The sequence below is a fragment of the Onychostruthus taczanowskii genome, unplaced genomic scaffold (assembly GCF_017590055.1).
Source record: "Onychostruthus taczanowskii isolate IOZ18803 unplaced genomic scaffold, ASM1759005v1 scaffold6, whole genome shotgun sequence".
Taxonomy (NCBI): Eukaryota; Metazoa; Chordata; class Aves; order Passeriformes; family Passeridae; genus Onychostruthus; species Onychostruthus taczanowskii.
In genome coordinates this window covers 2,532,300-2,547,041 of record NW_024503679.1, presented here as the reverse complement: position 1 = coordinate 2,547,041, position 14,742 = coordinate 2,532,300, and the positions used below count along the sequence as shown (strand labels likewise).

The 14,742-nt window shown below is 42.8% G+C and overlaps 1 protein-coding gene across 2 annotated transcripts in view; it reads right to left on the bottom strand.

The window, feature by feature from the left end:
* RORA (RAR related orphan receptor A) overlaps positions 1-2,025 on the bottom strand; it is a 354,043-nt gene extending 352,018 nt beyond the window's left edge. For both annotated transcript variants that reach the window (XM_041418519.1, XM_041418521.1), the window contains exon 1: positions 1,763-2,025. In XM_041418519.1, coding sequence (XP_041274453.1) covers positions 1,763-1,934 — 172 coding nt within the window. In that variant the 5' untranslated portion in view covers positions 1,935-2,025. The remainder of the gene's footprint in view (positions 1-1,762) is intronic.
* Between the last annotated feature and the right edge of the window lie 12,717 nt (positions 2,026-14,742).

The window sequence follows — 14,742 nt, the reverse complement described above, 5'->3', positions numbered from 1 at the left end:
GCCCCGCACCCCGGCAGCACCATCTGCCCGCGCCGCCGGAGCGCTGGGCCGGAGAGCCGGGAGGGGGGGGCGTTGTGTAACACCCGCGAACTACGGCCGGCTCCGCAAACATCCAGAAAACTCCCCGAGAAATTAAGGAAATTTTCTCCAGTGTTTCTGATTAACCTCGTTACATAAGGCGCTTGCATTCCAAATCCACTCTCGCAAGCTCTAAATATACCCCGCGCAGCCAAACGCTCCCTGCGCACACGCCCGTGGCCACCCGGCCTCCTCCGGCCGAGCCCGCTCCTCCTCGCCTCGGCATCCGCCGAACGGCGCGCTCCCTGCTCGCAAATCGCCTCTAATTAAATGTTTCGGCGTGTGACATCTCGATGGCTTTTACTGTACGCGGATTCCCTGAGTGGGAAGCTGCCTGGGAAGGGGGGGTGTGGCCAAAAGGGGAAAAATACTGTAAAACACAAGCCAACACATGATCAGCCATATTCCAACCTACAACCCGAACCCCCTCCGTCCGAGCAGAGACGGTCTCGCCACGGCCGGCGGCCGGGCATCGCTGCCCCAGCCCCGCCGGCGGCCGCCGAGGGGGCTGCGCTCCCGCCGGGCACGTACTTTTCTCCGCCCGTCATTTCTTTCAACAGCCGTGTGTATTATTACATAGCGTTATTTAATTCATTTTTACCCATCACCGAGGGATTTTACCGAGCGAAGCCTCTCTAGCGCGCTCCCCCTCTTGTAGGAGCAACGCTTCATAAATTATTTACAAGTAATTAAAGCCGCAGCCTCCTCCCTCTCTCTCGCACGTCTCGGCAAACTCCGGCGGCGTTTGAAGCCGGGCCCCGCTCCGTGGCCGCGGCGGGAGCAGCCCGCCCCGCACGGCCCCGCACCGCTCCGCGCGGCAGCGCGCAGCTCTCCCGCCGCCGGCGCGGCTCGGGCGCTGCCGCGGCTGACGCCAAACTTCACCCGCCCTGAGCACCTTCAGAGCCGACCCGCACGACTCCGGGGCGCAGCCTGAGGCAGGAGGGCTTTGACAGCTGGCGGCAGAAAAGGGGGGCTCGTGTGTTCGCAGCGTTTTATTCGGGGGCCGGCGGAGAGCGGCAAGAGAACCCCCGGGCTCACGGAGACCCTCTGCGAAGTTGTGCACCCTCAACAACAGCAGCTACGAGATCATCCGCTCCGCGATGAAATAATTTTTAAGATACACTTAAATGAATTAAGGGAAAACAGCGCGCAACAGAGTGAATAAGTCACCCGCAAACCGCAAATCTCCTGTTTAATCACAGATCCCCCATTCACAACAAGCCACAGCACACCAGTTGAGAAACTGTCAAAAGGAGACAGACGAGGGGGAGAAAAAAGGGGGGGAGGAAGGACACTGCAGCTTTAAAAGTTTGTTCCCTTGAATCCCAATACTCCTCTGTTGCTTTATATATTTATAAAATTATGTAATTTCAGGGGCACAGTACCCATCCGGATACCACAGGCAATAAACGAGAGGGACAGGAAAGCACCAAACGCCGCTCAATATTTTCATTGCATTTGTCCCTCCTCCTGCAGCAATTAAAAGAAGCTATAAAAGTTTGCAAGGTTTTGCAGGGGGTAGAAGCCCGGCTTGTTTGCGTGCGCGGCTTCAACAAGCACGAGCAATAAACCAGGGGATTAAATTGCTGCATTTCCCCCTTCTCTCTTACCCCCCTCTTCCTATTCCCACCCACCCCCCGATCCCACTCCCCCGGCCCCCTCCCCCTTCCCCAAGTCTCCCTACCTCTGCTGCTGCTGCTGCTGGAGTAGCTCTGCCTGCGGACGGGAGCCGGCGCATCGCTTTTCCGGGCAGGCTCCAGGTTCACCGGGGTGTCCCTGGCGCCGGCGGCCGCCTCGGAGACGCTGCTGCCCGGCTCACTGGCTGCTGGATCGGGGGCTGCCGGAGCCGACTCCATGTTTTTCCCAATGTAGATCGCTTGGAGATGGCGAGCTCCTACACTCCCTCTATCTTCTGTTTCCAGCGCAACTCTATGGTAGGAAAGCAGAAGGGAGAGAGCGAGCGTGATCCAGATGGGATGTGAGCTTGCCTGGCTGTGACCACAAGCAGCGCTAGCGAGAGCGCCCGCCCAGGCAGCGCCCGGCTCCGGAGGGGCGGCGGCCGCGGGGTCCCTGCGGCCCGCGAGCGGGGCCGGGGCCGCAGAAGGTGCTGCCATTGCCCAGGGCGGGCGGGGAGCCAGCCCGACCTCCGCCCGGGCCGGCACCGACGGCTCGGCGCGATGGTGGGGCCCGGCCGGCAGGGCCAGCGGCCCGCGAGGAGCTCCCCTCTGCAGCCCCGGTACCAGCGGGAAGAGCTTCCACGCAGGGCTGTCTTCCCTCCCCCATGACTGTTTCAGCTGAAGCCGCATCAGAAGATGCCAGCTGTATTAAGCGTCTCAAGACCCACATGTTTAGCAGCCACGCAGCCGGAGAAGGCAACATTTCAGACAATACCTCTCTCTCAATGAAGTGCGCTTTGACATAGAACAAAAGGTGACTAGCAAGGTGCCAGAAAACCTCCAGATCTGGGCTGACTTCTGCAAGCACCCTTGTGCAGTTCACAGTCTCAGTAATGGTCAATTCCTTGTCCACTGCCTGATGTTAAAATCCAGTTAACAGCTGCCACTAACACACCCTGGAGAACACATCGCTCCTGTACAACAGAGGCCATGTTTCATGCAGCCCTACTGCCTCCTGCACAGAAGGTGCTAAAGCTGCCTGCTCTGACTGCTCTGACTAGAAGCATATCCCGAGTAGACCAAATCATGATATTTTTACTGAAAGCGGTTCAAGCTTTTTCCAAATGGCACTTGATCATGTGCAAGCAGCTGATATGCTACCTTCTGCCAACCAGGACTGCTGCTGCAGCTTTCAACACTGCTGGTGCTGGTACCTGATGAAACTTTTAGGTAAACCCTGGGCAATTCCACATTCTGCAGTATGATCACCAGTACTGTACTGCTCTCTCACAAATGGTGGCTGCTCAAACAGCTGTGAAACGTACCATGAGTCTTCCTTGCCCCTGGAGCCTCTCCACAATTTGGATTACATCTTGCACTGCTGATAGTCCTTTTGGTGGAAGGGCAGGATCTTGGGTCAGTTGATTTGGAAGTCCTGAAGTTCCAATTACCCACGTCTGGAAAACAAACACCACAACAGTTTTATCTGTTGTCTGCTTCCATCTGAGAGGAATGGGCAGCAATTGCAGAAGACAGTGACATTAAAAATTATTCTGCATTCACTTTCAGAGCATAAATAAATTTGAGATGGTCAGAGCTGGGCTTACAGACCTTGTCCACTGAGTAAAACCAGGTCTTGTTGTTTGTGATTAAGTGCTGGATTAGGGCAGGCCTGGGAGCACACAGGATATGGACACAAAAGGCTACCAGGTTTTTCACCAGCATCAAATCAAAGGGTCTCAAGCTGGATGGAAGCTGTTCCTAGAGAGCAGCGTGAGAAGCAGAGCAAGTGGAAATGAACAAGGGAAGCACAGGTTGCTCCCCAGGACTCCCCAGTGAGCATCCCTGGAATGCACACTGGCACAGGCAGGGGCCACAGGTTTTGGCCATGGTCTCTCCAGAATCTGCAGAGGGCAGCAAGGTGGTCCTTCTCTGCTGCAAGTTTGCTGGATTAGAGCTGCAATTTCCTGCAAAGCCTCTCCCTTTACTTTTTGCTAATTGGCAGCCTCCAAACACAAGTAAGAATTATGTGATCTGTGGAAACCAAGCTGCCTGTTAGCCCAAGAGAAAGCTTATCCCTTCCTCCTCAGATGGGGTTTTAGCAGGCTGACCAGGCAGTGTGTGTTGGGAAACTTGCCCGGCTAATAAAAAAAAGAACTTCATTCCTCAAAGCTGCCAGACCACTGCCTTTCACCAGTGCTGGGAACAACTGGACTACTTGCCACAGTAAGGATTATTCACGTGAGTGTTTTGCAGGACTGGTTGTAGTATTGCAGTACTTCAAATTATCAGAGAGTGTAGAGTGGGTTTTTTCTCCTTTTATGTTAAAGGCTGCTGATATTTTGTACACCTACCTTTGTTATACAATTGCCATTTAGTGCATCTTTTTTGCTATTTTCTAAATCAGAACAATTTTTCAATTTACTTAGAAGAGAAAGGAGAAGGAAACACTGAAGGCTACAATAGGACAACACAGTAGAGCTTTTGTTTTCAAAGTAAATTGTGAGGGAGGGGAAATAACAGGAGTAAGCCCAAATGCTTAGAACATCTGAATTAATGGAGAAGAAAAATTAATTTTATGTTGTTTCACAACATCTCTCTCATAAATCACCAGCAATTAGAACCAGCTAAAGCAGGACAAATTCGTAGCATGTTTGTAGAGGCCAGAATCTAGGAGCACCTACACAAGGAAGAAGACAAAGCTGCTTTGCTCTTGCAAAAAGAGAGGTTGCCCAAAAAGTGAAAGCACCATGAACAAAGGAAATAGGTGACAGTTAATTTGATAATTAATGAATGAAAACCATCACAGCTTTTGTCCAAAGCTCCCTCTCTGTGAACCTGTTCTGCTAAGACATTTCCTGGGCATAGAAAAGGTCTTCCTCGTTCTTCGGTCTGTTTCTAGCTTCCAATCCCTACCAAGATGGTTCATTAACTTTGATCACTAAGCTTGTTTCAACAAGTGAGATGGCATTAGCAGCAAAGACAGGTATGCTGAGAAACCTGAGGATAAATGTTTAGTTAGATGAAAGAGGGCTTTAGAAATTGCTGCAGATAGGACTTGCAACAGATCCTACCAGAATTATCATTAATGGAACAAAAAGGGGACAAGTATCACCAGACATCTCCTATTGACTTAGCTATTTTCATGTAGATACAATAATTAATTTTAAAAATTCTAATTTAAAAAGTCATATAAATCCTTTGTGATTCTGCAGTAGAGGAGGTATAAAGATCATCAGGACACTTTTTCAGTGGCAGAGGAAATGGCAGAAGAGCTGTAATGCACACAGGCACCAGACACACAGAAAGCAGTTCTTGGGCAGGACAGGCACGAGGCAGAGAGCACACAAAACCACAGCTCCCACAAGAACAGCACCCAGCATTCTGTTCACTGCCTATCAATGTGCAGGCCTGCTTTGAACCTGAGTCACTAAGGGTCTTCTACACACATAACCAGTCCTCCAAAAAGAATGCCAAAGCACACTCCTGACCCAGGAGTTCCATGAAACCATAGAATATCTCAAGTGGAAAGGGATCCATAAGGATCACCGAGTCCAGCTCCCTGCTCCTCACAGGACAGGAGCAGCACTAAATCCTGTGACTAAGAGCATCCTCCAGACTCTTAAACAGCAGCCCACGTTCTGGGGCCTGGCCTACCCCTGGCCACAGCACACACCTGTCAAAGGGGGCTCTCCAGCCTTCCTAGGGGGCTTTGTTAGCTCTGGTCCAGCAGTTGTACAGAACACATTGATGAGTGATCAATAACCATGAGGGCAAAGCTTGAATAACATGGCAGAGTTACAGCTGTTCCTCCTCTACAACAAGTTACTGAGAGTAAGGCAGTTTCCCTTCCATTGGACACATCCCTGTGGTTTTGATGGCTTTACAGGAAAAAATTAATGGAAAAATTGATAGAGTGAAGACATTCAGAAGAGCAAGTGTCAGAGTCAAGCAAGGCCTAGGACATCAAGCAGGTCCTCAGTACAGTTCTGATGTCATTGTGCTTATGTACCAATATTCAAAGAAGGGTTTAAAATACATACATCTATTCTTTGTAACTGCATTCTGCAGCATATCTTCTAATGGTTCACAAAACTTTAGTTAATTAAATTTTACAGTAGGACAAGAAACTGCTTCCACTGGAAACACATACAGCAACCTCCTCAAAATTATGCAACCCATTAAGCTTCAGCAAAAACAGGCAGACTGGTAAACTACAGGTATGGAACCTGGATATTTGGCAGTAATTAAATTAAACACTACCTGAACAGCATTCTCTCATATCCTAGATGAAAACAAAATAAAAAGTAATAGGAAAGAAATAAGACAACTGTGCTGGAGGCACTTAGACTGGATGCAGCTTCAGTGGACCCTTTCCCACAACCTTTATCTCTAAGCAAAGTGGAAAGCTCATCAAACAGTTGCTGGAATTTGCACTCACAGACATAATTTTGTTTGTTTTAAAGACTGAGGAGCATTTGTTAACCAGCTAGCACAGCACAGATTCAGTGGAATCTCCTTCTTCCTGCTGTAAACTCATCGTGTAAACTATGAGCTGCTTTTCATTGTTTGTTAAGCCCCTATTTCCACTCTCCTCTCTGCCATTTGGATTCATTGCTTATTGGATTTTCTGTTTCTGAAAGAAAGTGGAGAAGCACACAACATACAAAGTAAAGAATCCTTTGTGCTTATCTGTACAGCACAATGTCCACAATCAGCATCTCCTGATACAGAGTAACAAGGTCAGTTTTTAAAAATGGAAGACTTTCTGTGAGTGAATTAAGGTAAAAGGCCCAAAGATATCCACCTTTCTCAGCAAGCTGGTTTTGCTGCTGTATTCTTGCAGATAGTTTAAAAAATTATTGAATGTTTTCCTTTAGCCAGATGAAGACTTTTCTTGCTTTTCATACACTTGTAGACAACTTCTTCCTCCCATAAAGGTAAGCAAATTGAATTAGTGGAGCAACTCAGCCTGCCCATATTCTCTGGAGAGTTAAGGGGAAACAGGGAAGAGAAAAATCTGATCCAGAGATACATTTTTGTTCTCAAGAAAATGGAAGATGTTTTTAGTGAAGATCAGTAAATGAGATGCCATTTCTGAAGCCTTGGATCTTTGGATCTTTCTAATACTAATTAGAAATCAACCACACCCACTTTGGACTTCAGTCCAAAGTGGGTGTGGTTGATTTCTAATTAGCTCTTGCTTCAGCACTACCTTCTTCACTGTGTTTTCACTCAAGAGCTGTTTCCTCAAATACCACATTTATTATAGAATTCATCCATAGTATCAGACTGATAACTCACACTTGTGCAAAAAGACATGCCTCTCTAAAAGTAATAATAGGTTAAAAGCAGGTTAAAGCAAGGAGAAAAAAAATAGTTTGTCCTTGATAAAAAAAAAAAAAAATTCCTATTGTCTCTATGATAATTTTGTACATGCCCTCATACATCTCTGTCATTCTCCCAATGAATTTCCACCAGTAATCTCACCATTTCCAACAGGACACCTTCCAAAAGGTGGGGAAGTTATGGTACAAACTTTCTGCCCCTTCCCAGTGCTGCCCAACCCAGCCATCCCACCAACGTTCTGGACACGAGGTGCAAAGCTCTCCCTGGTTTCCCACTGCAACAGCAAGGAGCTGCACCTGTACCCATTCTGATTTGCCTTCTTTTTCTCCAGGTCACAGAACTTGATCTTCTAGCTTAGAAATACAAAAATTACCTTCATTGTACATGTAACAAAAAAATTACACAACCCATCAGTATAATCAAGCAGGCCAAATACACAGCAGAGACATTACAGCTTAGATGAGCATTAAAATTGAATTATGCTAAAAATTCAGACAAGAAAGTAGTAATTTTATTTTAAATAGTCAGGTTTTACATAATTTGAAGCCTCATTTGATTTATTTAAACACTGTATCTAGTAAAATATTTTTATTTCAAGGAAAATGGAAAGCTGTCTACTGCATGCAAAGGTCAACTTGTATTAAAGAAAATGTATATTCTGCTGCCTGCTTTAACTCTTTGAGAGCTTCAAGCTCCACAATAGAACAGCTTGTGTCTTTTATAATAGTAAGTCCAAAATTTTATATATTTTATACAGACTAGAAAGATTAATATGAAGCTTCAGGTGTTATGCTGAAAGAAGAATTCTTGGAAGAAGAATTTCATAGTGAAAATATTCCAGTGTGTTAATGGAACACAGGTATGGTAAGACAGAAGAGATCTGTTTTTCTCTGTTTTTGGAGATGAGAGGGAAGAGGGCAGAACTATTTTGCTTTCACAACTGACAGTTCTAATACTGTAAAAACAAATTGAGTTGTTGTTAGAGTTGTTTTCGTGTTCCATAAAGCACTGAAACTCAAAATAAGCCTTGCAATTTTTCCAGTTTTTTTCATCTGATGAAAAATAAGTACCTTATAACCAAACAATATATTTAGTTAGACTTGAAATTAAAATATGTGGTTTGGGCTTGATTTTTTAACATGCTCATAAATGTTAATATGTTTCAAAGTAAAACAATATTTTCTGTAAAAAAAACAAACAAAACCAACAAAACCCAAAACAAAACACATTTTAAAAGGAACATCAAGGTCTTGCATATTTTCCAAATTCTTCTTCTTCAATTGAATAAATTGATCAGAAATTAGAGTTCATTAAATTGATCCAGCCATGGATTTTTCTAGCTGAAAGAGTCACTCCATTTGGGTGCAGCTCTGGAGAGCTCTGTGGTTCCTTTGTGCAGTGAACATAGGGATTTTTACACATTATCAAGTGCACAAGTGCACACAGGCTGCTCAGGAAAAGCCACAAGAGAGACTCTCGGTGTCTGGAACTCGGAACCTCAACCATCCTCAAATCAAATTTCAGCCTAAGCCAGCCTAGCCATGAAAAACCCCAGCTCTCTATTTCTGAATCTCTCCAGGCCTGTGAATGCAGCCCTGACTGAGACTGCTAATGCATCTCTCCTCTTTTCCTCTTTGAATGATTCATCATTTTTCTTTAAAAGAAAGCCATTATCTAAAAGCAAAAACGGGCTATGTAAAATATCCTCACAAATGTATTTGCACACACTATATGCTCTCATTTAGAAAAAAATTGCCTTACAGGTTTCATGTAAAAATAGAAAGCTCTTTCCTACACAAAGTTTGTTTTAGTAGTTGAGGTTTGAATCTTGTGACTGGGAGACTTCATGATAACCCACACAGTTATTTTGAAGTTTAAAGCAAAAGTAAAACCTGCTGTACTCCATAGATTCTTAGAGTACTCTTCCAGCTTGTAACTTAGAGTAAATTTTTTGTTACATTTCTTTCTCTCTTTGCTACCTTCCATAATATGTAGGATTCTTTCACAATTCCTCATCACAATCCTTGTTGCTATTGTAGAGATTTAACAACCATTTGAAAATGGCATAAAGCAGAAACTCAGGCAAAACTACCAACGATGAAAAAAGAAAAAAAAAAAATTATGAAAGTAAAATTCTAGGCAGTGAATAATTAACATGAAAATCATCTTTCTTACAGAAAAAATTAATATTTTATATCTTTCATTATTTATATATTTTAGTTTTTTCCCCACATGCTTCATGGCAATGTTACCCTATGGACATAGTAACAAATTCCACAGGACTTTTCCCAGATTCTTTTTGCAGTTTCCATCATGTTTCATCCCTGCAGGCTGCCACTACTCACCCAAAGTAATCAACACAGATCTCACAGTCTGCCTGTTTCCACTTTAGCATGATGGCAATCATTTGCCTCCAACTCAAGGAGAGAAGGAAATAATTAAATATTTACAGCACTAACTTTACACTAATACAATTTTTCTTTAGGTTTTCTATAACCTTTACAGTGCACTGATATTTTCCTGGTGCATGTACCAGTGAACACTACTGCTGCCTCCCCTCCACTGAGACTCACAGCTTCACAAGTTCTTTATTGTGATTTTCAATTACCATAAGGATCTGAGAGATCAGAGAACAATTTTCAAAGGAACAACAAGTGGCTCACTTTAAAGTTCATTCCTAATATTTGTGGCTTTTCATAAATCAATACAAGCAGGCAAGAACAACACAGCAGCTCTGCTTTAGAATTTCTGATTGTCTGAATGTAAAACTGTACTACTAACAAATGTTCTCTTTAAACTATCTTTTTTTCCCTAATGCTGTGAAATTTGTCTGAGAAATTGTTTGAAATCAATTGGTTTAGACTTTGAGAGCCAAAAGATTTATATTTCTCAAAAAAACAAAAGGCAACCTGAAATACTTTATATCTAGTGATCACCTGTTTTCCACTGGGAATTTTAACCTTTCCCTACTTTCTATCCACACCTTAAAAATGTCAAAATCTAACAAAACCAGGAGAAAGAGGTTTAATGAATAAGGAACAATTAACAGGGCTTTTAATACTAGTATTTTATGCCCCTCTGCATCAAGAAGATACGAGGCAAGCAGCAGCATGTGATGATTTTCCAAAATGAATGGTATTAGCTATTCTGTCATTTCAGGTTCACAGATCCAGGAGACCAATTTCTTACTTCACATTAAAAGCCCCTTAATACTTTTCCACCTCAAAATCTTCCAGCTACATTATGGGATCTTGTCCTTTCACCTGGCATGCTGGGCCCCTGTTTGATCAGCTCTGGGCTTATGTTCCAACACCCAAAAAAATCAAAATTTAGGAATGCCCTTTGCATCGGTGCAAAAGAGTAGAAGCTTCATGTGATATAAAGTTTACATTCCTTCTAATCTCATCTCATAACTCTATTCCATGGGGACATCTTTATCAAGGAATAGATTCTTGGCCTAGGATGCTGAAATTAAAAATTCCTTACTAATTAATTTTTAGTTGGCACAAATCAGAGTCTTTTTAAGTTCAGTAGGAACTGTAAGTCTATTCTCCTTGTTTAACCACTTATAATTAAAGATAAATAAATAGCTCAGCTCTGTTTTTTCCCCAGCTGAACATACTGATTACCACAGTAGGTTTTTCTGCAGAACTTCAGTCTGGGGATGTGAGATTTTAAAGAATCCAACTCTCCAAATGCTTTCCCCGAGAGAGAAAGGGATGGAGGAAGTGAATAGTTCTGAAAGGACCATAAAAACTTTCCAGCAATATTTTTTAAAAGCCCATAATTGTTTTTAATACTCAAAGATGGAATAGTTGTTTAAATGACCCTGCTTGCATACAGCCCCTTTATAGGCACATTTGTGCACACTTTGCACACACAGACACAGGACAACCACACATTTAGTCAAGACTTTCTTAACCAGGTAATTAGAGTTATGTGCCCCTTTTGGCTACCCAAAATTAATAAAATCTATACCTCAGGCTGCATGGGCAAGCAGAACATCCAGAAAGCAAAAACCTCAGTGTCAATGGATTTACACATATTTATACATGGAAGGACTGGGGACTTGGACAAGTAAGACTTGGAAAAGTATATAACTAATGAAGAATAAAACTAATAAAATACTTTACATGATACATGCCTAAGTGTTTTGCTGAACTCAGACCTCATAAATACCAGGAATAGGGTCTTTAATATTCTGGATTTGAAAATGGACTATTAAACACAATATTTTTAAGTTAGTAAAGCTTCCTCCTGAGAAAAAAGAAGGAAAAAAACCCTAAAATATAAGGTCTGTCAGGTTTTTTTTTTAAAAATGTCCCCTCTTTGTGAAGTTTTGATTCAAGCTCAAGAAACTTAGTGGTAGCACTGATCACAGAATTACAAAAAACTATTTTACTACTGGAAAACGAAGCTGTCTTTTTTGAGTGCTCACCTGATAGCAATTCTTTTCCTTTCACAGCAGCTTTGGAACTATCAAGAGGAGAATTAGAAGAATCGTGACAACAACAAACCTCTCTGTGATGGCTGTGTTCACCCTGAAATCAGTTTCCATACACTGTGCAATCAAACTGCTCACTGCATGGACTTGGTGCTTTGGTTTGTGGACCAAAGCAGAAGAGACAACACAGAGGCTCCAAACAAGCCCCTTGCTGAAAACATGTGTGGAATGATTTCACGCTTTCAGAACTGGCTCCAAGGAAGCCTAAGCCAAGTTACACTACTTGTTTTGCCAGTACCAGGAAGCAAGACATCAAAATAACCACAAATAGTTAAACAATATCCCTCTGTTCTTGTCAGGCAGAGTGACACAGATGCAGCAACCTGCTGGAGCCTCTGAGAGGTTAGACCAGGGAGCTGGCAAACCAGGGATGGTCAGCACAGCCCTGCCACTGCACTGCCCCCTCTGCCCTGTCCCTTTTGCTTTGCTCTGTTCCTGCTTTTAAAAAACAACACACTGTTTTAGAAGAGCTACCCAGTCACCAGAGCTGCAAACTCACAGTGGGAATAGCTCCAGCTCTTCAAATCTTCATGCTTAGGGGTTCAAAAAGCAGGACTTGACCTAGAGGTGGAGAATTTCAGGAGCCACCTCAGTACTGCCAAAGCCCAGGAGCTGTAGCAGTCTCCTGACAGAAGCCAGTCATATGAGAAATCATTTAACCATGATACCTGTCAGCTTTTTCACAATCCTCATTATTTCCCATATGTATGACACTACAAAGTAGTAGTAGAATGTATTTAAGCTTTTGTCCAGATGCTCCTTGGTTTGTGACTGTGTTGAATTCACACTATGCCCACCTTCTAAAGTGCTTAAATGGTGGCAGAAAGACATTAAGGCAAATAGAAGAATGAACAAGGGCATGCATGGTTAAAATAAACTAGTTTTTATATTTAACTGCACACATACAGAAACTTGACCGTGGTACTCAGTGATCTGCACTTTGTGAAGCACTGTTGTCCACAAACACAGAATTCAATAAATAGCTTTCAAGGTATTCATTAAATTTCTGGTATTTCTAGATAAATAATGAATAAGAGCCAACTATTCATTAGTATGCAATACCTGAAAATATCTGTTATCCCTTTTGATGAATCTGACCCAAGGTCTCCCTGCTACAGGGAGGGAACTAATATTGTAGCTAACAGAATAGTGTGCTTTACCTATAAGGAAGCAGAAAGAGCAAAATGGGTTAGTTACTCACATAAGCAAGCAATTTACTCCATATTTGTATAAAGCTATGGAAAAAATCCTTTTAGGAAAAGAGTTCACAGCATGCCACTGGTCTAAAACATCCAAAGAGCATGCAAGCCTTCCAAGATGCAGAAGAGGTGTCAGCTCTTCGTGACTTAGTCAGCAACAAGTTGTCTGCCTAACCCATTAAGTCTGTTGCCTATGAACCCTCCCTGGCAACAGGGAAAGGGAGAGAGGCTCCTGCATAAAATCCACTTCATAATTTCAGAACTTCACTCCTGACTCATCCCTGCCACAGACTTGCTTTTGGTTACAGAGAATTTGTTTTGTTTGATTTTAATTTCATTCTGAATTAGAGCAGCATTATTATTCTTGCCAGGAAGTAGAAGGGGTTAGTGTGCAGCTATTTCATATTTAAGCAAGATTGTGTTTAAGGCTTTCAATTTTAGTGCCACTGCCTCTGCAGAATCCCAGATATTTCAGTGTTTGGTCACTTCTACTTTCTTTATCCCAGCAGGTTCCCAATGCAAGCAGCTCATACACTGCTATGCTGGCTCAGCCAAGCAAGACTAGGAGTTTTGTGTTTGTACTGCCTGTGTCTAACCAGAGCAGCAGCAATTGATGAACATTCTGAAAAGCAAAACCTCTAAATGCTTGAGAAAATAGCTAAAGCATTTGGCTCTCCAAAAAGAAGAAAAGATCAGATGGGTGTGCAGTGCACAGAGTGCTATGGAAGCCACTAATGGCAGAATGTTCTCCATGCACTGGAAGGACAAAGAGAATTCATACATTGCTGCAGTTGCCCCCAGGAACCCCTGTAGATTCCCGAATGGATCCACACTACCACTGGCTTTATTCACAGATAAGCATTTACATTTGGTCATTTACTGGAATGTTTCTCACAGTTGTTCTAATTTATGGACCAGGAGCCACACTTCTAGACTCTTAAAAAAGATTAAAAGAAAAATTGGCAAGCTTTGCATTACCCCTCTTCCTGTTTTAACTCCAGAAAGGGCAATTTCTGGATGAACTAACTTGGGCACATCTCTATAGTTTCATTAGGAAGAAGGATGCTCAAGCTACAGACTTTGAAGTGCAATTTCAAATCACACTTGGATCTCAAGGGGGTCTAACAAAGTAGAGGGCTATGGGTGTACAGAATGATGGATGCTTCAATACTGAGTGTAAAGTCTTCTGTGTTGTTTCTACATTAATGTTTTAACTCATTAGTGGGTGTAATTATGCTGCACAAGCTAAAAATGGAGCTTTCTCAACTTATTTCTCCATATAAGTGATTTGGAAGCTTTTAATCTTTTATGGTCGGAGTCTTTTATATGATGTGATAAAACAAACAAACACAAGCTAGAATAACAGCCATATATTAATCTGTGAGCATTCCCAGAAAGGAAAAATCATCTGCTGTTTCAAGTTTCTATGCACCATTAAAGAACCAGAAGAAACAAACAGATCTGCATAATGTACTGGAGCCTTAGGGGAGTCTCTAAGGGGAAATGGCAGGGGTTACTCTTCATAGAAGGAGAGAGGGATTTACTGAACAACAGATAAATAAAAAATGAAATGGCACTTCCTGGATGCTAGTAATCTTCATAAACCACTCATTTTACTACATTTTTCAGCTTTCACTTTTATCCCTTCTCTCTGATAAAAGTACCTGTAAACTCTTAGTTTGCATCCATCTCAGCTTTACTAAAATGACACAGAAATATAGACTGTAGTCAATGACCTTATATCAACTGGGATACATTATGCATCAAGAGATACAAATGAGATTTGATACTTAGTCAGGTTTTCAATCAGGGAGAGTTACACATCTTCATAAATATCACCCAGGTTTATGCAAGTGCACTAAAAACAGGGTTGTCCTGAAACTTGTTTTTCAGGGGGATGTTCTGAGTGTTTAGTTTTCTGACTAATTTAAATTATGTTTCCTTTAACCAGAACACAGATTTTTCTACTGATTTACCTGAATTTTTCTAAAAGGCA